At 37.6% G+C, this 22399-nt stretch overlaps 1 protein-coding gene across 2 annotated transcripts in view; it reads left to right on the top strand.

Annotated features, from left to right (window-relative positions):
* Positions 1 to 22146, top strand: part of LOC124875705 (cadherin-related family member 1-like) — a 23937-nt gene extending 1791 nt beyond the window's left edge. The window contains exons 4-18 of one of the 2 annotated variants that reach the window (XM_047378029.1): positions 15 to 65; positions 959 to 1048; positions 1149 to 1235; positions 6482 to 6598; positions 9111 to 9254; positions 9339 to 9417; positions 9550 to 9650; positions 10837 to 11040; positions 11406 to 11558; positions 12606 to 12770; positions 14951 to 15018; positions 17021 to 17249; positions 18050 to 18304; positions 18638 to 18871; positions 20518 to 20655. In XM_047378029.1, coding sequence (XP_047233985.1) covers positions 15 to 65; positions 959 to 1048; positions 1149 to 1235; positions 6482 to 6598; positions 9111 to 9254; positions 9339 to 9417; positions 9550 to 9650; positions 10837 to 11040; positions 11406 to 11558; positions 12606 to 12770; positions 14951 to 15018; positions 17021 to 17249; positions 18050 to 18304; positions 18638 to 18835 — 1941 coding nt within the window. In that variant the 3' untranslated portion in view covers positions 18836 to 18871; positions 20518 to 20655. Of the gene's footprint in view, positions 1 to 14; positions 66 to 958; positions 1049 to 1148; positions 1236 to 6481; positions 6599 to 9110; positions 9255 to 9338; positions 9418 to 9549; positions 9651 to 10836; positions 11041 to 11405; positions 11559 to 12605; positions 12771 to 14950; positions 15019 to 17020; positions 17250 to 18049; positions 18305 to 18637; positions 18872 to 20517 lie in introns of both variants that reach the window. The other variant, XM_047378028.1, reaches the window with a different exon arrangement.
* The last annotated feature ends 253 nt before the right edge of the window (positions 22147 to 22399 follow it).

Genomic DNA, 22399 nt, shown 5'->3' with positions numbered 1-22399 from the left:
TATTCCTTTTTCAGAAACAAGATGAAATCTCAGTGACTGTCAGCATAACAGATGGGCGAAATAAGGTAAGTTTTAACTCATTATTCAATTCAATTCAATTCAATTCAGTTTATTTATATAGTACCAATTCACAACACGTCGTCTCAAGGCACTTCACAAAAGTCAGGTACATACATTCCAATTAATCCTAACCATTGAACAGTGCAGTCAGATTCAGTTATTTATTCAAATTGGATAAAAAGTTTTTCTATCTAAGGAAACCCAGCAGATTGCATTCAGTCAGAACAAGTCAAGCATCATTATGCTTTGTAGATTTTATTTGTTCATGGTTCCCTGCTGTGGGGTTGGAGACTTTTTGTCGGTCATGAAAACAACAAGTATAAGGTCTCATGATTGTCACCAGAAATTATATATAAAAAGTGAGTACTAATAATACTAATTTTCCAAATTATGGCAAGACAAAAAATTACAAAAATTGGTATAAGTTTTATTCAAATGGATCCCATCATTAATTGTTGCTTACACAATATTTCAAATTCACATTAGAAAACAGAGAGTTTATATAACACAGTGTTGATTCTAGTTGAAAGTAATTGGAGATTGTAATTTTTGACTTTTATCTGCATGGTTTTACTTATTTATACTCAGTCTTTCATATTGTTTATTTCTATTCTATTATTATTATTTGCTTCATATTTCTATATTTCATATGTATCAATTAATTGAGAGATAAATGCAGTATTTGGTTTCTGACTGACTGGTTTATTAGCAATGTTTGTTTATTTATAGTGGTCCTGGTCATTTCGCTCATTTGCCATTTAGAACTTTAGCAGTAATTTTTAAAATGTCTACAATCTTAAAAAATGCATAAAAGTATATTATCTTTTGCAGACTTACAATAAGGAATAAAGTTGTTTTTAACCACAGACGATCGTTTGTTATTGTTTATTGTCCGCAGGTTATTGAGATTGTGAGAGTGTTTGTTATGGACGTCAACGATGAGCCACCTGAATTTCAAAATCTGCCTTTTATCATTGACGTTCCAGAGGTAATGCATCAAATAAAGCTCACCGAAAACCTCATTTTTTGTATGTATGTAATCTGTCTATAAGATTGGGTCAAATGTGATTGTTCTGTCTCTTTAACAGGACACTGCTCCAGGAAGTAGTATCTACAGAGTCCATGCTGTAGATAAAGACCTGGGTTCAGGAGGCAGTGTTTCATATTATCTACAGGTAAGTTTACATGATGTGTCCACAAACAAATGTTTCCCAAAGGCTTTCAATCCCTTTGCGTTAAAACTACTGTACCTACTATCTTCACTCCCATATCAACTTGGAAAAACAAGAAAGCTTTTATGTGCAAAAAAATATAGCTCAAGCTTACATTATTAAATCTCTCTCAGGTTTTTTGCTTCCGCCTCTCTGCCTGCTCACACGCTTTTCTACTAAGCTCCCTGCTTGCTTGCATTCTTTTACTCCTAACCTTTTATCTCTTAGCCAAAATTACAGAAATATTGGACTAAAACAACTTCTTACCAGTGACTCCCAAGGATTATTATTATTATTACTTTTTTTTTTTAAAGGACTTTGATGTTTTTATAATCGATCTCGAAAGCAGGACAAGTTGACGCCAGCTAATCAGCACAAAATGCCTCCCTTCACCACAGAGGACTTCGACAAACTTTTACAGAAATTGGTTGTTTTGGAGATGAAAATCCATCGATTAGAAGTGAATGTGGAGGTGAATATGGGGTACAACGATGATTCAACTCTGCCTGTGATCCCAAACAGTGACAGCCAGCTCAACAACTCAGCCGGCAATCAGAACACTTAGAATAAACCTACCGGCAGTCCCCCCTGCCATGTTTTAGGGGCATGCCCAAAAAATCAAGGTGAACGACTCTCTGGAAGATCTCAGCAATTAAATAAATTAGAATGGCCGGAATTACAGAGAAATGTCCCCGTTTCCCCTGGGAAAAGGAGACTTCGACAGTGAGCTGCTGTCACAACAACTGATAGGAGTGAGACAGCTGGAAATAATGGAATTCCCCTCCAAAACAGATTTGCTCCACTACAAAATGAAAATCAGGAAAATGATCCATCTTCTGAGATCAATAAAAGGTTTGAGAACAACCTTCAGTCTAAACAGTCTTCTCCTAAATTGCCAGAGAAAAAGCGCCCCACCAGACCAAGAACCCTAATAGTGGGCAACACAGCTGTGGATGGGATTAAAAACTTCTGCAACAAGAAAAACACAGAAGTTATGATTGGTACCAGTAACGTGGTCTCTAATATCTCAGAGAATATTCTTGCAATCACAGAAAAGCGCCCGTCTCTAGAAAACCTTATTATACACTGTGGAGCCATGGATGACGTGGCTAAGAAAAAATCAGAAAGACTGAAGGAGGATTTCACTCGTGTTCTGAATAGTGTTGGGGGTCTCAATATCAAGGTGTTTCTCAGCAGACCCTTTGCACTGATTTTCTGTGGAGATGAGATTTTTTCCAGACTTCTCTTCAAGCAAGATGGTTTCTGTTTGAACAACCCAGGAGCCAGACGTCTCACATCTAATCTCTTCTATTCAGTAAATAATCCGCCAGCAGCTTCGACCTTCAGCAGAGAACATGGAGTATCAACAACAATGATAACGCTGCCTCCAACAGCTCCAGCAGAAACAATCGGCCAGTTGGCTGAGAAAGAGAGGTCATCACAAAAGGTCTCCCCGTTGAAATCCACAGGAGAAGTGGACCCCCCCATTATACCTCCATCCCCCCAAACCCAGACCCAGACCGACACCCCGGTAAACCCCCCTCACCCCAGACCCCCGACCCAGACCGCACAGAACTCTCCCATCTCCCCACTGAGCCCACATTTTGCTGGATTTTGATAACAGGAAAGGAGCTCTTAAAATCGGGGCCCAAATGGCTCTGACATCTTCTCCATTCAACACCCCCGTGGCCGAGGCCCTGCTACTGGACCAACATCTTCCAAATGCCGCAGACCTCTACCACCTCCTAATCTATCTCCTCCTAATCAGGACCTTCAAATCACTTCTCTGTGATACAGTCTGGGCCCCAGTGGTAACTCTATCAGAAATGAGCATGTCCTGGAAAAACCTGGGCTTCTAATAGGAGATAGTTGTAAAATGTCTGTGCTTATACGTGACAGAAAGAACAAAGCCAAAAGGATAAGAGACAGTAATAAACAATCAAAAAAAGCCATTAACTCTCAGGTACAACCAGACAGAATTATAATCAGCAACTAAATCATATAAACTGGCTTTACTGAACATTAGATCTCTGTCAAGAAAATCATTTTTAATCAATGACTTCATTACTGACCACGATCTTGATGTTATGTTTTTAACAGAAACATGGTTACATGAATTTAATGAAGCTCCCATTCTGATAGAGGCGACGCCTCCAAACTACAATTTTCTTTGTGAGAGCAGACAGCAAAGAAAAGGTGGAGGGGGGGCCACTTTGTTTAAAGATTTATTAGAGTGTAAAAAAGTATTTCTGGGCAAATTTGACTCTTTTGAATATTTGGCTCTCCAGGTAAAGAGTCCGGACATCATTGATTCAATTGCTCCAATTAAAGTGAAAGTCGTTTCTGTGAAGAAAATGTCTCCATGGAGAAGTGCTCCACCAGTCAGAAATGAAAAAAAGGAGTGTCGAAAAGCTGAACGCAGGTGGCAAAAGACTGGACTCCAGGTTCACTATATTATCTATGAAGAGAGACAATACAGATATAACCTACAACTTAAAAATGCAAGGGAATCTTTCTTTTCTGAGATCATCAGCAAAAACATTAACAATGCTCGTGCATTATCTGCCACGGTCGACAGGTTAACTGTAGCATCTGAACTCCACTCTACCAGGGCCTGCAATGAATTTGCTAAATTCCTTACTGAAAAAACCCAAAAGATTAGAGAGGCAGTCAGCACATCCATATCAACTCCAGTACCAATGTTGTCTCCAACTAGAACTGATGTTGACAAAATTTCCCAATTTCACCAAATAAACAGCAAAATCTTAGAAGAAATCGTTCAGCAACTAAGCTCTTCTTCCTGCTGTCTCAATCTTTTACCCACAGCTTTCCTTAAGAAAGCTTTGCCTGTAATAACATCTGATTTAACTCAAATAATAAACACGTCCCTTTTGTCAGGTGTTTTCCCCCAGGCCCTAAAAACAGCAATTATCAAACCTCTATTGAAAAAGAGCAACATGGACAAGCTGCTACTACAGAACTACAGGCCTATATCAAACCTCCCCTTCATCAGTAAGATTATTGAAAAAGCTGTGTTTCAACAGTTAAACAACTTCCTAACAACGACCAACTGCTTCAATGTCTTCCAGTCAGGCTTCCTGCTCACCACAGTACAGAGACTGCTCTTGTCAAGGTGTTCAATGACATCCGTATAAATGCAGACTGTGGAAGAACCACAGTGCTGGTATTATTGGACCTTAGTGCAGCGTTCGACACTGTTGATCACTCCATTTTATTAGAGTGCCTGGAAAACTGGGTCGACCTTTCTGGTACAGCACTCAACTGGTTTAAATCCTACTTGAAGGACAGGGAGTTTTTTGTGTCAGTAGGTAACTTTACATCAGAGAGCACAAAAATCACATGTGGCGTTCTCCAAGGGTCCATCTTAGGGCCCCACCTATTCAATATCTACATGCTCCCCCTAACTCAGATTTTAATAAACAACAACGTAAGTTATCATAACTATGCAGACGACACACAGCTATACGTTACGATGTCACCAGGTGACCATGAACCCATTCAAGTGCTGGGTAAATGCTTAGAAGAAATCAATGTATGGATGGACCTAAATTTTCTTCAGCTGAATCAAAACAATACTGAAGTAATAATCTTTGGACCAAAGGAAGAGCGTTTAAAAGTTAGCACACAGCTTCAGTTAATACAGCTAGAAACCACCAGTCAGTTTCGAAACCTGGGTGTAGTGATGGACTCAGACCTGAACCTTCAGAGGCACATAAAGGTAGTAACTAGGTAGGCCTTCTATCACCTAAAGAACATCTCCAGGATTAAAGGACTAATGTCTCAGCAGGACCTTGAAAAACTAATTGTTGCATTCATCTTTAGTAGAATTGATTACTGCAACGGTGTCTTCACAGGTCTGCCTAAAAAGTCGATCAGACAGCTGCAGTTGATCCAGAATGCTGCTGCCCGCGTCCTCACTAGAACTTAGAAAGTGGAGCACATCACCCCGGTTCTAAAGTCCCTACACTGGCTCCCTATAGCTCAGAAAATAGACTTCAAAATACTTCTGTTAGTCTATAAATCACTGAATGGCTTAGCACCAAAATACATTACAGACTTGTTGTCAGTGTATCAACCACCCAGACCTCTCAGGTCTTCTGGCTCAAATCTACTCTGCGTACCCAAAACCTGAACCAAACATGGAGAAGCAACTTTTAGTTCTTATGCTCCACTAATCTGGAATAAACTGCCAGAAAACTGTAAAAGCACCAAAACCCTAAGTTGCTTTAAATCAAGATTAAAACTTATTTGCTTAGAGTGGCCATTGACTGTGCCATCTAGGCATGATTAGTTGCGTTTTCAGTCCAATTTTCCTTTAATTGTCTTGTCCATCATTCTATTCTCTTCATTTTAACTTTTTTAAATTACCTCTGTTGTTTGATTTTATTATTTGATTTGTTTTTCTGTGTCTGTATCTGTGTTTATTTGCTTTGTGATTGTATTGTAATTGTATGTACAGCGCTTTGAGTGTCTCGTTGCTGAAAAGCACTATATAAATAAACTTACCTTACCTTACCTTACCTTACCTTACCTTACCTCATCCTCCTTGTGAAGCATCCGGCTGAATTTATAGTTCACTGATAGCACATTAGCCCATTGTGGCTTTCAACCTCCTAACTCTCAAACACTTAAATTTGTCCTGATGTCCCAGTTTCCAAAGCATCCTTTGAAGGTATTATCAAGTTTTCAGTTACAATTTATTAAAGTGTGTCTCTTTTTATGTATTTAGTTTTATGTTTACTGTTGTTATTTATTCAGTTTAAAAATGTGCACCATTCTTTTACATGGTGACGCTAGCAGCTGGTCTGATATAAACCTAACATTCAGGGTTAGGAGCAGAGGTCAAGCTGTCATCATGAGAGCCGTGCTGCCATGTGGAGGGAGGAAAAGGACAATCAAGGGATGGGCCAGCAACAAAGAGAAAGATTAATCTCATACCAAAGAGAACAGTCTGGAAATGGCGTTACTTTAGTGGATTAAATTTCAATTACATTTGAGCAAAGCACCGAGGGCTTTATAGGAGCTCAGATCTGGTGTAGGCCCAAATACTGACAATACAGTGTTTGTTATTGTTCATGTGTCAGATGTCAGATGTGTCAAACTGTCCATGGATGAATCATCTCTTACTTTAGCCTGATTGTTTTTCATTGCTTTTGTCCCAATAACTGTTTGATTCCTCAAATCTTTAGAGTTCCATATTTGCCAAGTTCACTATTGACGGACACAGCGGCATCCTCAGAGTAAAACCTGGTGAGACTTTGGACTATGAGACTACACCAACACATTTTGTGACAGTGGTTGCAAAGGTGAGCGGCTGTTTTCAATGGACTTACAGTTGTTAGGGGGTACGATTCTGTAAGTGTAGGAATATTTCACATTCAAGTCACATGTTTTATGAAGCTATTGTACTGCAAAAACTAAGCATTGACATGATGACTAAATCAACATTAAATGTATTCAAAAGCACAAGAGTTTATCAGCAAAACAACTCTTAAAATAAGCATTGTTTTTTATATGTTTATTCCAAAGCTCTTGTACATAAATAAAAAATAAATGCATGAAGATTTAATTAGCTGCTTTGGTGAAGTGATGAAAGTTGCTTCTGCCAACAATCCTCTCACAGCTTATATATACATCTATTTTCGTTCTTGATGTGAGTTTTCTGTGTAGGTGGCAGGTGCTAAATACTCAACGTGTTTTAAAATTCGGACTTAAACAATGTTGATAATTGATAAACGATAGCTATTGTAGATATAATATTAACACAATAGCAATAGTAATTTTTACTATTAAAATTCGAACAAGAGAGGTTTCAAGCATAAATACAAGTTTAATAAAATTGTATAAATAAATAAATAAATAACAATTATACCTCACCATAGTGAACAACTTAAACAAGAGGTCAAGTCAGGTCAAAAAGACACATTTATAGACTTAGTTTAAAAAATGTAAACTAATTAAAATGATGAAAGTGAAAATTGAGCCATCAAAATAAAATAACAAATTACATACTTTTATGACTTTAGAACTTATTTTAATGCAACCACTCATGTTAAAATGAACTTTCATAAATGTATGAAAATAATTTTGCATTTCTACTAACCTACTAACATATGTGTTACAAGGAATCTTTTGAAGGCTCTTGCCAACCTTCCTGGCTGTGTCCTAAGTCTGTAGTTAATCCTTTAGAAAACTTACAGGTATTTATCAGAGTGTTTCAAAGCACGGTTCTGTAGAGTTATGGCTGCAGTCAGTAACTTACCAGCAGTAATACTAGTGCTCTCTGAATGACCTCACTTTAAAGCTGCAGTAGGTAACCTTTGTAAAAATGTGTTGTTTTTTTTTACAGTTTTGGAAATCTGTCCTGACAGTACAATATGAGACACATGATCTATGAAAAAATCAAGCTCCTCTGGCTCCTCTCAGTGTTCCTACTGCTATTTGCAGAAATACACTGCACCTGGTCAGAAACAACCAATCAGAGTCTGGAGGAATGTCTTAGCAGTGCCAATCACACTCGTGTACACGCTGCTCACACCCCTGCCCCACACAGTCCATACCATCGCTCAAGATTGCTGGTGGTCAGCAGTTGTGTTAATTTTTGTGATAATGTGCTAATGATTTGAGGACAATGTTTGTAGTTATAGTATGGGCAGGCTATAGTAAATGTAAAGCATATTGTTGATGTTTCGTCCCTACCAGTGAATGTGCCATAGCTGTTAATCTAGCGTCATTGGTGACCCTGCTTACTAGCCTGCATGTTCACGGCAGGGTCTGCTGTGCGGTGAGGAGCTATAGCACCGAAGAGAGCAAAGGGGAGGGACCTGCAAGATGTGCTTGTTCAAATTTTCTGTCTAAGTCCACTGTTTCCTCAGAATTCCCTACTGCAGCTTTAAAAATGATTAATTCTCACTGTGGAGTTGAGTATTTGTTGTCATTTCATTACTTAACTCTGAAAGGGTCATTGGAACACTTTGGTTCTTCTTTTTTTAGCCATTCGGTTGTAGATTTGCTCTTGCGCTTGGAATCATTGTACTGTTTCAAATTCCAGTCAGGGTTAACCTTTTGGTGTTGGACAGATAGGTTTATATTTGACACCCTGGAATATTTTGGTATTTAACGGAGTTCATGGTCAGCTCATTAACTGCAAGGTGTCCAAGTCTTGTGACTGCAAAACAAGCCCACATCACCAGCCCTTAAAATGTTGCTAAGTGCCATGCAAGACGCATGAAAAGCATGGATGAAAAAAAAAAAAGGAATCTTGCACAGCTTTACACCAAACTTAGATCAACATAGCATTGCGTATCATGCAAACAAATATTTTTCAGAACCAAATCGAGGGGTATCGGTCCTGGCTATGATGTGGTTTGTCAAGGCTTCTTGGTGGGGCTTCTGTGTCATTCAATCTCACTGGACTCAGCTCTGCCTTTGTGTGCTTCCAGGACTGGAGACGTCATGGGCGGGCTGATTATCCAAAATTAAAAGTGCACTTAGGGTAATACAAGAGATATTTTTGGTTGGACAGCCAATATTATCGTGGATTCTATTTGTTTTTTTCAAAGACATGTTAGGCAGACATATTGAAATGTCAATGAGCTATTACTGAAGCCAATACACCTATGATCACAGGTGTTTTTACATTCAAAGTTTTTAAACATTTTCTATTGAATAGAAAAGGGGAGGGTCACATTAAAGGTTAACCCTTATTCAATGTCATGACTAACCATATATAATTTCAAAGATGTTTAAATGTGTTTTGTATAAAATAAAATAAATTAAGTGTAGTAACTGTTTGTTGGACTACCTTTGTTTTCTCAGGATGGAGGTGGAAAGTACAAAGGAAAGCATCAGGTGCTAACCTCTACAGCCACTGTAACAGTCAATGTTCTTGATGCCCAAGACATGCCTCCATCCTTTGTGGGAACCCCATACTTTGGATACATCTATGAAGTCTCAGTCCCTGTAAGACCTTTGTTCTCCATATGCAGCAGTAATAATTACAATGTTGCTGCTTTTGTTCTCACATACAATTTTTTGTAATTTCAGGGTTCTGAAATATACACAGTGTCTGCCAAAGATGGAGATCAAGGCAACCCCAACCCTATTTATTATTCCATTGTGAATGGTGAGGATGAAAAGTGACAAAATATGTTCAAAGCTGAGTTGTTCATTGTCAACAATATCATTTGTTTGTCCTGTCTATTCTGGTTTACATTTGACCTAAAGTTTTATCATATGTTCATCCCCATTTTTTCAGGAAGTGATGGGGTTTTTGACATAAATAGCACCAGTGGATGCATTTCTTTATCAACCCATCCATCTCTGCTTAAAAATGAACTCTACGAAATTAAAGTGAAGGTAATTCTCTTCATTTTATTTCTCTCACGATCACTTATTGGTGTATAGCTTCGTTTCAGACATACAATACCTTGCAAAATTGACCAGGACTTAATACAACTGAATTGAACTAAATAGATTTTTTTTATTTTATGGGTTACAAACCTCAGAGTAATTTATTGCCATTGCATGCGATTGACCAACACATAGTAACACATAATTATGATGTGGAAGGAAAATGAGAAATGGTTTTAATTTCTTTTACAACTAAAACCCTAAAAAGTGTGTCATGCATGTATGCTTTAGGTGTACTGCATAATTTCACAAAGTAGTGCATAAGTGTGAAGTGGAAGGAAATGGGTTTTCAACATTTAAAAAAAAAATCTAAATCAAAATGTGTGGTGTGGCATTTGTATTCAGCAGCCTTTACTCTGATGCTCTTAAATAAAGTCTAGTGCAACCAATGGTCTTCAGAATCCTGTTAGAGACTGGGGTGGAGGTTCGGTAAAATTTTATTTATAGGTTGGAATGTTCAAGACTTAGACTCAATCTTTACCCAGTTGAAAATCTTTGACATGTCTTGAATACTGATGTTTACATATGCTGTTCATCTAATATGTCTGAGATTGAGCTATTTGTACGGAAAATTCCACAAAAATGTGTTTCTTTAAATGTGAAAATATGGCGAAGATATACCCCAAAACACCTTCACCTAATAAATGGACTGAATTTATATAGCTCTATTTTGTTATAGCGACCACTCAAAACACTATAGCCACATTCCCCCAATCACCAATATACAGATCAGTAGGTAACTTGGGGTTAAATGTTTTAACATCAACATGTGGAAGGAGGAAGCTAAAATCAAACCCACAGCCTTCAGAGAACAAGATGACTACTCTTCCCATTTAGCCATTTTCGCTCCAACTACTAATGCAGCTAAAGGTTGTTCAACAAAATATTCAATCAAGGGGAGATCAATACAAATGTAGGCCAAACTTCTAAGTGTAAAAAAAAATGTTAAAGCCACGTTTCATTTTATTTTCAATCCACAGTTATACACAACCTTTTGTTTGCCTCTTAAAATCACAAAAAGACATTGAGGATTTTGATTGAAATGTGACAAAATATGGAAAAGTTTCTGGATTATGAATACTTATGCAAGGCACTGTAAAATAGTGTACCTCCTGCATGTGTTCATCTCCAGGCATCTGAAGTCGGACCCAACAGTCAGCCGTTGGTCTACGACATTACCACGGTAACCGTCCGGGTGGTAGATCTCAACAACCATCCTCCAACCTTTTATGGAGAAAATGGACCCCAGAGCAAATTCGAGGTCATCATGTATGAGCATCCTCCAGCTGGGGAGATCCTCAGAGGTTTTAAGATCACAGTCAATGACTCTGATCAGGTGAGGTAACTCCCACTTTATTCACATCTCATCAATTGATTCTATCAATTCTTGCCCTTTTCTTTCATCCTAAACAGGATATTGCTCTGGGAGATACAGCAATACCTCTATTTACAGCATTACATAACAATTTCAAGCGTATCTGATTATGCAACAGAAGATATTCCGGAAATCTGTTAACCATCATGTTTATTCTGTCCATCTGGCATCATGTACCCCTTATTACCATCATATGTCAGTATTATTGTTAAAAAAACCTACCACATTTTTTTTGAGGACGCAACGAGTCGGGTACATCTTCTTTATTATTGTCTGTGCAGCCAGCTGCACTTTTATATTTACCCGACATTTCTGCCTGTTTTTAGGGAGCAAATGCTAAATTTAAACTGAGACTGGTGGGGCCCAGCCGAGTGCTTCGAGTGGTTCCCCAGACGGTCCTGAATGAAGCACAGGTGACCATCATTGTGGAGGACGCGTCTGGCATAGACTATGAAAAGGGACCAACCTTATCTTTTAAGGTAAAATCTCATATTCATAACTTAATCTGTCCATTTATCTGGTTAGAGAAGATTTCTACTGAGCTGCAAACATCATTACCTTCAATCTTCAATTTTGTGCATTTTAAAAATATTTTTAGCATGTTTTCATTAGAAGTGTCCTGTTTTTTTAAGAGTTTAAGATGCCATGGAGTCTAACCAGATGCCCAGAGATTTTCCTAACTCATACTTAAAAGGGGGCAGAAGGTGTTTCTCACCCGCCATCGTCCCTTGTCTTCAACCAAATCCATAACTGTTGCCAAAAAGCTCAACCTTAGTCCAAGCATATCGTTTCAGTTACAGTCTCTGTTTTTGTTTGCACTTCTAACACATAAAAGGCTTTTTTCATGCATGCCTCCCAAATAAACAGGATGAGATGTTGATTGTGTCTAATGGTTGTTTTAAGATCTGGAGACTAAAAGACCACCATGCTGCAGCTTTTCATTTTTTTTTTCATTACCTCTCTTCCTATTATCCTGACTGTGTGTGATGCCAAGACAAATCCTAAAAAGCAGTGTCTAAAAGAAATGGGCCTCTGACTCACTTTATATTTATTCCCCAGGGAAAAAGGAAGCTGTAAAATAATTTGAAATTAAACTAGAAACTTTCATTAAATTTTGATGAAGTATAAAAAGATTTTTCTAACAATTGTTTCTTAACATTGAATTTTTCCCCATTAATCAAATCTATATTAATTAAAGTCATTTATTTCAAAACTTTTGAGTATGAAAATATGCTCCTGCAATAAAGGTTTAATTTCCAGCAAAAATTATTTCTGCAAATATAATTATTTGAAATCAGAGGCTGAAACGGCAGGTTTTACTATTTCAGGAACAATTTAAAATATTTGAAAGTTGCAGTGGCCTTTTTTTCAATTTTCCATTACTATATTTTTCATGAAAATATAAACTTTTTGCTGCCTACAATATAGAAAAATTAAATGCTATAAACGTGCTGATATTTTCTCTCTATGCAAACAATTTTAAGGTAAAGATCTTGTTCCATCACTTTGTCTGTTCCTCTCTCCAGCTGCTGGCAGTAGAGATTGACACTCCTGAGCGTTTCAGTGCGACAGCGGACATATTGATTAACCTGCTGGATACAAACGACAACGTTCCCATTTTCACATCCGAGTATTACATCGCCAGAGTGCCCGAGAACTCCCCTGGAGGCTCCAGTGTTGTGGCTGTCACAGTGAGCCCATTGTTGTTTAATATTTATTTTAGCCAGACAAAGTAATTATATAATCCACCAATCCACCAAAAGGTGTATTAATAAGCCCAGTTCATTAGATAAAAGCAGTCTTGGGAAATAAATGTCTCTGTGCCATGTTCACGTATATGACGGTAAAATGATAATGTTCCAGTTTTTGCTGGCATTTTATGCATTGAATAACAGTGATAATAATAAGGAATTTACAGTGGGACTCTTTATTGGCTTTAAAAAGGTATTTGATGCTCTAGACCATAGATTGCAGCCTCTAACTGCAGTGAAATTGGAACTGGGCATGTTAAAGAAATGGGTTACAATGAGAAAAAAACTAAATTATTGTGAAACATTTGTCATAATTAACAATTGGTAAACAGAAAATATGGTCTGTCTTCTGGCGAGTGATACCTATGTTAAAGGAGTGAATTAAAGTAGGTATTTGGAAAGGGAATATTGATGATAAATTCTGCTGTAAGCCTCATATTTACAATGTAAAATATAAAATCTCCAAAGCCATCAAAATTTTACATCTAAAGACATTTTAGAACAAACATGTTGCACATGCTAAACTGCTCCAAAATAGCTGCATAAATGACTTTCATTGTGGAAGTAGTACACAGAAAACTAACTCTATATGTTATAGAAGATAACTGCGAGAGAAAAAAAAAAATATTACATTTTATGGCTTCAAATTCAATGCTTTAGCAGAACTCCATTCTGCTGTGAAAAAGTAACAGCCCCCCTTGTCTGTGAATTCTGTGAATTTAACCAAATTGTTTAAAAAACGGAGTTCAATTTCACTAGACAGATCCAGGGATAATTACTGCCGGATCTCTAATAATGATTCTCTAATAATGAGGGCTGTACGCACTTGGTAGCACTGTTGCCTTGCAGCAAGAAGGTCCTGGGTTCGATTCCCGGCCGGAGGTCTTTCTGCATGGAGTTTGCATGTTCTCCCCGAGCATGCATGGGGTTCTCACCGGGTACTCCGGCTTCCTCCCACCGTCCCAAAAACATGACTGTTAGGTTAATTATTCTCTCTAAATTGCCCTTAGGTGTGAATGAGTGAATACATGGTTGTTTGTCCTGTGTGTCTCTGCGTTGCCCTGTGATGGAGTGGTAACCTGTCCAGGGTGTACGCTGCCTCTTGCCGGTAAACTGCTGGAGATAGGCGCCAGCTCCAAGAACATAATCTAAAGCACAGCAAGCCTCTCTTCCCTCAGTTAATGCCAGTGTTTATCTTTCGACAATAAGAAAGAGACTGAGCAAAAAAGGGCACCCATAGGAGAGTTCCATGGGCAAAACAACTACATAAAGGCCTGTCTCTCATTTGTCAAAAACATTTTGATAATCTCTGAGACTTTTGGGAAAAATGCTTGACAGTAAAACATGGTGGTAGTGTCATTGTCCAATGTCATTGTTTCTTTGCTGCTCTTTGACAGAAAACTCTAAGGAAAAATGTCTGGCCAGAAGTTTATGACCTTGACATCAAGCGCAGTTGGGTTATGCAGCAAGGCAATGATCCAATGCACACCACCACATCCATCTCTGAATGGCTCAGAGCCCTGCAATGTGGCTGAATTAAAACAATTCTGCAAAGAAGAGTGGGCCACGATTTTTCCGAAGCAATGTAAAACATTTATTGCCAGTTATTGCAAATGCTTCATAGGTGTGTATGCAACAGGGTGACACAACAAGTTTATATGATTGGACAGCTTTTTTCCCTTAATAATGAAATCAGAATTTAATAGGTTTTTTCTTACTTAGGTTATCTTTGTCTGATATTAAAATTTGTTCAATGATCTGAAACATTTAAATATGAAAAGGCTAAAATAGAACAAACCTGTAAGTGGGGTAAATTATTTTTCATAGCACTGCACATTAATCACATTACAATTTTTATCCAGCAGTTGTTTAAAATTATAGACCCATAGTAAAAACTTCAAATAAAATGTTCATTTTAATAAGTAAAAGTTGCAATAAATGTTTAATTAATGCCAAAATCATGCCTTCATAACACATATGTCATAGTCTTCAAATGCAACAGTATAACCTCCAAATTAGGGTATAGACAACGTCATAGTGCACATAATATTTTACAGTTTGTTATCTCATGCATGAAGCATAATAGATTTACTGTATGTGCTGTTTTGTTTTTCCTCCAGGCAAATGATCCAGACTCTGGGTCCTGGGGCGAGGTCAAATACACGATTTATGGATCAGGATCCGATTTGTAAGTTAAAACCTTTTACCCCTCCCAGTTTATCATTACTTTGATCAGATATAAAATCCTATGGTTTCCGCAAAACTCAGGAAGAGAATAAAACTATTTTTGAAGGTAGCAAGATTTTGGTTAGCTCAACAACAGCAGTACTGATCTGAATTTAACTTTGTGTTAAAGACTAAAACAGGAAAGCATGCATTTACTGGCCACTCTGCTGCTCAAACAGCTTACTCCAAAATGGCTGCAAGATGTCAGCTTATCTTCTAATTGGATTGGAGGGTTAAAAATAACCATCCTGGCCCCATCTCACATAGGCAGAGCCAATTAACATGCAATGTGACAGCTGGAGCCACAGAAAATGGTAGCTTTGAAAAGCCAGGAAGCACACAGCGGAGGAAAAGTGAGAATTTATGCTCGTCTGCAGACAGCAACATTAATTGTGCGAAAGTTATCAGTTTTAAAGCAACTTGTGAATTTTCACTGAGAAGAAAAAGTACAAAATCAACTAGATAAAATGGTAGAAAGCTCAAGAAAAAGATTGTTGATGTCCGTTTCACAGTTGTTAAAACAAAATATTTATGTGATTGTATATTATTTTAAGCACAGCTTTTATTAAGGGAAAACAATTACAATTTTGGTTAAAAATGAGAAGTCACAACAAGTTGGGAGCATAGCCATCTGCCTCAGCTGGAATAAAGGCAAAATTCACACAGTTTCACAACAAAGATCTTTTTATTGAAATGCAATAAAGAGAATGCAAAGTAGTTTATGGGATCATATCTGTCAGTGACAGACAGTCACCCCAGACCAGCTGTGAGAGATGAAAAGATGTGTTCTGCTGTGCGCATTAGGTTGAAATGTTAAAGAAACCCATGGCATGATACTTCATGCCACTGGAGATTTACTGGAAGAATTTGGCATGTGAAAACAGTATAACAACACATCACAAACATTATAACTTAAGATAAGACATGTTACCAACTTTAAGCAGAATGGTTGACCTGGTTTACATTATGCTGCATATTGTAAATCCAAATGCCACAGCCCTAGTTGTTTAACATAAATTTTGCCCAGGTTTCACCTGATACACTTCCAAAATGTTGGAAACTACCGAATTTAAACCCAAGCCAGAGATATGCAGGCCAATTATCAGGATTAAATGGAGCAGAAATTGCATTGATTTTACCGTTTTCTTTCTTTGAACCTTCTTTGCTCTGTAAATTAATATATCTTTTGTAAACTGATTATTATATCAAGTAAATTTTTATGGTAAATGTTTATGGTATTTTTTTCTAAAGCAACCTAAAACAGTATTCCTTCCCTTCTGAATTTCATACTAGGTCAACCAGTTGCCTTCACAATTATCTAAACAATAAATACAGTCCACCTTGGAGTTATTTAATACCAGTGGGGGTAAAAGGTGTCTAAGGTGCTCTGGACAAGGAAAAACATGGTGGTAGCTGCATGTCAGGATGTTTTTCTTCAGCAGGCCCAGGGAAGCAGGTCAGCGTTGGAGATAAATACGGAGCAATCCTAGGAGAAAGACCTTATAGAGCCAGCAAAAGACACATCATTACAAGTTAAAATGGCCCAGTCAATGCAGGCCAAACATTCTTAAATTGTTTGTCCAAAAAATGTTGAAAACTACTATGTTTTTTAATTTCAACTTCATAATGAGGGTATCAAAGTTTGTGGTTGTTTTGTTTAAAAATGGAAAAGAGTTTAAGGAATATCAATAGCTTGCAATGCGCTGTAAGTTGCAGCTTTTTTCACCATTTAATTTGGGCTACTTTACCTTGGTCTACATTACATTAAAGTTCTATGTGTAATATAAAAAAAAAAGTTTAAACGTTTACAGGGTATAAATACTTTTCCAAACTACATACAAAAGCAGTTCAGAAACCTGTCTTGTGAAATTGAATATTTATACTTGAATCATGTGGTTTGCGATGGTGACACAGAACAAGACATCTACTACAATGACTCATACAGTAACTAATCTTGCTTGCAGATTTGCCATCCACCCATCAACAGGCCTTATCATCACACAACCCTGGACCAGTCTGGATGCAGAGATGAGGTCGAAATACAATTTCTATGTCAAGGCAGAAGATTCCGAAGGCAAGTACAGCATTGCTGAAGTCTTTGTCAGCGTCCTTGACATGAACGACCATCCACCGGAGTTTGATGAGGAATTTCAAGAGAAGACCATGATCATTGGGACAGCTGTCAAAGTCCAGGTACATGATACTGATCATCTCATACAAATGTAAACTATGAAATTATCATGGAAAAAAGCTGAATTTAATTTGCTGAATCATTTCCAAGTTGATTTACCTTAATATTTTTCAATCATTATCCTAAAATGTTCTGGTATTTCTACAACACTGTGCCATCTGAGAGCATTCCAGAGAGCCTTTAATGAAAACAGACCCACAGTATGACAGATTGTTTGCCTGAAGTATTTGTTACATAAAAGTTCATGCTTACTCTCATTTGACCAAAACACCAGGCATTCATGTCTGTGATGGTGGATCAGAAAAGGCATTTTCCTGGCCATCTCGTAGCTATTTACTAATTTATGAAGATCAGTAAAGCTGATGCTCGTACATGCTCAAAAACCCAGTCTGGCTGAGCTTCAGCTATTTTGCAAAATAAAAAAGTAAATCTTAAATTTGGAAAGTGACATACCCCAAAAGACTTGCTGCTGTAGTTGCAAAGAAAGAAAGTTCCTCTTGACTCAGGGGTCTAAAAACAAATTCATGCAACACTTTTCATAAAAACATTGTAAACCATTTATTCTGTTTCTGCAACTTCACAGTTATGGTCTATGTTCTGTTTGTTTATTACAACCCCCACAAAATACCTTATAGTTTATGCCTGTGACATTACAAAGTGGAAAAATGTTTTAAGAGTATGGATATATTTGCAAGGCACTTTAACTCGCCCATCACACAAAAGGCCAAGCCCTAATTGTGATTATAATGTTATTTGCAAAAACCAAAATCAACATTTTCCACACAACCGTTCTTTCATGCAGGCCGTGGATGATGACGCAGAGTCTCCGAACAATGTCATTGAGTACTCTATCATGACAGCCGATCCCGACAATGCATTTGACATCAATGCAGACACTGGGGAGATCCAGCTGAAGCCTTTCATCAAGTCTATGGAGATTGTGCAGAATATCACCAAGCAGAAGGACTGCAAGTGGTCTCTGGTGGTCCAGGCCAGGGACCGAGGATCTCCATCCTTCAGCACAACAGCTGTGATCAACATCGACATCACAGAGGCAGTAAGGTTTTGTTCTAAATTGCAGCATGCTTTCACTGCTTCCTATTGCATCCCTGAGCTGTAGATTGATGCAAATTAATATGAGGCAAAACACATCCGCTGCTTTGTTTTAGCATCATGTCCACCAGCTCCATCCTGTTTGGAACCTGATTGCCTTTGTCTTGCTGTTGGACACAAAATATGAATATGAACTGAAAATTATTTATCTTTTAAAGTTCACAACCATTAAACACGAGTTTGTGTTTTCCTAATCCACCATGTTTTCACAGTACATTTTGTCACCCTTCATCATCTTTTTGGCTTTGTTTCTGTGTTGTGATCGTGCTTTTTCCAGATCAAGGGTCGAATGGTTTCATACTTCATGGGCCTTAGCAAGCGTCCACTGACGGTTTTTGGGATTTGTTCCAGCATTATCACATCCCTCATTTTACTGACCATCTGCATATCCACAATCCTGTATTGTAACGCAGTGAAAAAGTCCAGAATCAACCCCGAGAGTAACTATATCAAAGTGATCCGCAGAATGAAGTGACGCAGCCGGTGGTTCAAGATTCGGCTCCGAACATTGGTTGGCTGGTTGTTTTCTGTAAAAAAGTACTTTTTGTGTTATTATATATGTTAGATTTATCGTTTATGACAGAAAAAGTAAAAAATATATTATTTTTCCAAAAATATGCTTATATAACCTATGAACTCAATAGTTCCTTTTAATGAATTTATTTTAAAGACAGACAAATTTGTGGGCACCCCGATGAAGATAAAGTCTTAAAATAACATCACCTTTCATTAATGTAGTATAGTCTCATACTGATAATAAGAGAAACATTCTACCTTTAATTTAAGATCATTTAATCAGTTGGGGAAAAACATCTTAGAAAATGTCTGTTTTTAATGCAATTACCTGTTACAGACCCTTTAAAATAAATATAACAGGAGATTTTTTCCTACTTTTTATTCTTAAGTTGATGATAGTTAAAAGGAACTTAAGTACGGTTCCAGAACTTTCTCTTTTCCTGGGGTCTTTTGAAGACTGGGTGCTAGCCTACATGAGGACCCATATTTATCTTGTCACCATAAGCAGTAAGCAGGATGTTAAGGGAGGTAAGAAACTTTCCAAAAAATCACTGTAGCAAAGAGTGGTATCTTACAATCACTAAGTCTTCATATCAGCAATTAAATGCTATCAACACACCGAATGATTCTTGGGAGGCAAGTCAAAGAAGCATACCATCAGCATCACAAACTGAATACGACAAAAAGGCAACTCATGCGCATTCTAACGTACGGTACAGAAACTGTAATGTTATGGGACTATTTCTCTTCCAAAGGTCCTGATGAATCTTTTTAGAGTGCATGTCATCATACAGATTTAAGTGACCTCTGCTGGAAAACCAAAAATGTGTCATCACCGGTACTTTTAAAAGGATCTTAATCCAAAACATATGATCTAATAAAAAAAAAACACCAGACATAAAATCATCTTTCTTTTAGGACTGTCCCAGTCTTAGGATCTAGGTCCTACAGAAAACCTGAAGAAAAGAGATGACCCATATTGATAACCATTTTTAGTATATGCTTCTACCTTGTAAATGTTATAGAAGACTAAATGTAGTCCTCTTGGCAAAATGGGATTGTGCCAAGTTTTGGCTGCAGGGGGGAGCAATGATTGTGCCACTTGTGATTTTGTTGAAATTAATTCTTAACATTTTATTTTTACCTGAGCAAATAACTCAGATACTCTATACTCAAATTATAATGTTGGGTTTTTCTATATTTCCTAGTGTGAGATTGTGCAACCTAAAAAAAACAGAATTTGATTTAAGGCTTTTTACATATCTTTACCAGGGGTGGGTCAACAAATTTGCCTGTATCTGTGTCCATCTTCTGACATAAACACTATGTTTCTTTTCTAAAATAGTATCATTGTTCCTGTTAGTTTAAATCAATCAAAGAAAAACCCTATTGATGCATTCCCAACATCTAGTTCCATGCCTAGGTCTAGGCTTTGAATCAGCAGTTCCATACAGTAAACAAGAGTAAAACAGATGACTGAGAGTGAGTGAAAAAACTGTTGCTTGATTGGTAGACATGTTGCCAGGGCCTTTTCTGTCAGTGCTTTGCAGCTTCCATCTTTCATGATTTCATGATCTGTAAGAATGTTTTAACAAATATTTGATTCAGATTCAACTTGAACGTATTTGTGCTCTTTTACAGACTCCTCTCAAGGGGCCTATGGCAGCATTTTTAATGAAAAGTAGGGACAATCCTCTGAGAGCTTTAGGGATTGTCACTTTTATCATTCTCGTACTGGTAGGAGTGACAGTGTTGATCTCTACAGTTATGTACATGCGCAACTCAAAGTCAAACAGAATCATGCCGGTGCGACGCATCATTAAGAGGGGGCCCAGGGACCAGCAGACTTGGAAATTCAAGATTCCTGTCATCAAGTTGTCCAGCCCTGCGGAGAAGTTCCTCATCAGCGACCCGGTAAGCAGCCCACCGCAGGAAACCAGCAGCCCCAGGCTGAAGCCTACACCTCCTATTGCTCCTTGTCTGCCCCCTCCCCCTCCATCTAACATTCGGGCTAATGAGCGGCCCAGGGCGGTCCCAACCATATCTGGTGCACTGACCTCCAAGAGCTCAAAGAAAGCAAAGCCTGGCCGCCGCAAAGAAGGAAACATCAGCTCTGCATTGGTGTCTGAGCTTAAGATGAAGCTGGAGCAGAAGATTAATGAGAATAACCAAGGGTATTATTAAGCAGACCTGCAAAAACATCTGGTTTAAGGATGCTTAGTCCATTTGTTTATGGCTATCTGCCCTTATCTTACATGCAGTCAATGTGATAATTGGTAAAAGGACCTACCTTGGGATTTTTTTCGGGTGACAGATATTTATGTCTTAACAGGAGACATCAAGGAAGCAGGCTGCACTGCATCCTCCATTTTCCTAGTTTTAGAGAAGCACGGAGAGAGCTTGAGTCAGTGGTGTAGTCGAAGATAATTCACCACACTGCCATCTTGAGGAAAATTATGTGATCTTAACAGTAAGAAGCACTACTGCAAATTGTTCTGGGAGAGGATTACTAAGGCTTAGTGTCTATATATCAATTGCATAACTTCCTGAGTGTAATGTAAGAGTGTAATGCTCACAAACCTGCAGTGATTTCAGCACAGAAAAGGATTTTTACCTCATAAATTCCCATTACAGAAAGATGTGTTCTCGCTCAGTGGAGCATGCAGCTAAACAATATAGTAACATTTTACAATGAAGTGCTAAAGGACCTGTGTGTTGATATTCTTACTGTGTTATACATCAGCCGCTTCAAAGCTGAGATGTTGCTCCTTTGTATGAAGACCATGTGCCACTGTAGTAATACAAGCCTGCTTGAGTAGTACTAGGAAGAAAATGTTTATATAAATGTATATGCATCCATTTTAAGTGTACATCATTTTATTATTTCAACTATATGACTAAAAGAAGTCTTGCTCTATTAGTGGGAAATCGTTTATAAGACTTAATCATTTGCTTAGTAATCCCAATCATACATCAATACTAATGAGAGATTTTTATTTATCTGGATAAATAAATTTTATCTGGAGCATCTTTGTCAAACATTTAGAATCCGCACACGGATACTTTCCATCTCATTCTCAAATGCCTTTGAATGTAGGCAAAGAAAATTTCATTGCTGTAACTGTAACATGTATCTGAGTAGGTCTTAACTTCTACTTATTTTAAATAAGTTGAGATATATCATAAATATGAATTTAACTTGCCTGGTCCTTTGAAGAAATTTGTATTGTCTTTGTACTGTGTGGATTTTAAATAAATATTTGAACATAATTTGATCTGTTTTGTTCCTTTTAGAGGCTGGACTATTGATTAATAATATAGAGTTATGTTAAATTAAGTTAATATTCATAAACACTTTAGTTTCATCATCCATCAAAATCAAACTCAACAGACGCTTCATGACTGCAGATTCCTGTTCTTGTAATAAATTAGATTTTTGGTTTGAGTCTCAAAATTCTGTAAGGGAGAGCAAAACATTTACTACCTTCATAAACCAGTGCTTATGTTGCTTATTAATACATAC

The sequence above is a fragment of the Girardinichthys multiradiatus genome, chromosome 10 (assembly GCF_021462225.1).
Source record: "Girardinichthys multiradiatus isolate DD_20200921_A chromosome 10, DD_fGirMul_XY1, whole genome shotgun sequence".
Lineage (NCBI taxonomy): Eukaryota > Metazoa > Chordata > Actinopteri > Cyprinodontiformes > Goodeidae > Girardinichthys > Girardinichthys multiradiatus.
Note: the sequence above shows the minus strand (reverse complement) of the source record. Positions and strands in the feature narration are given on the sequence as shown.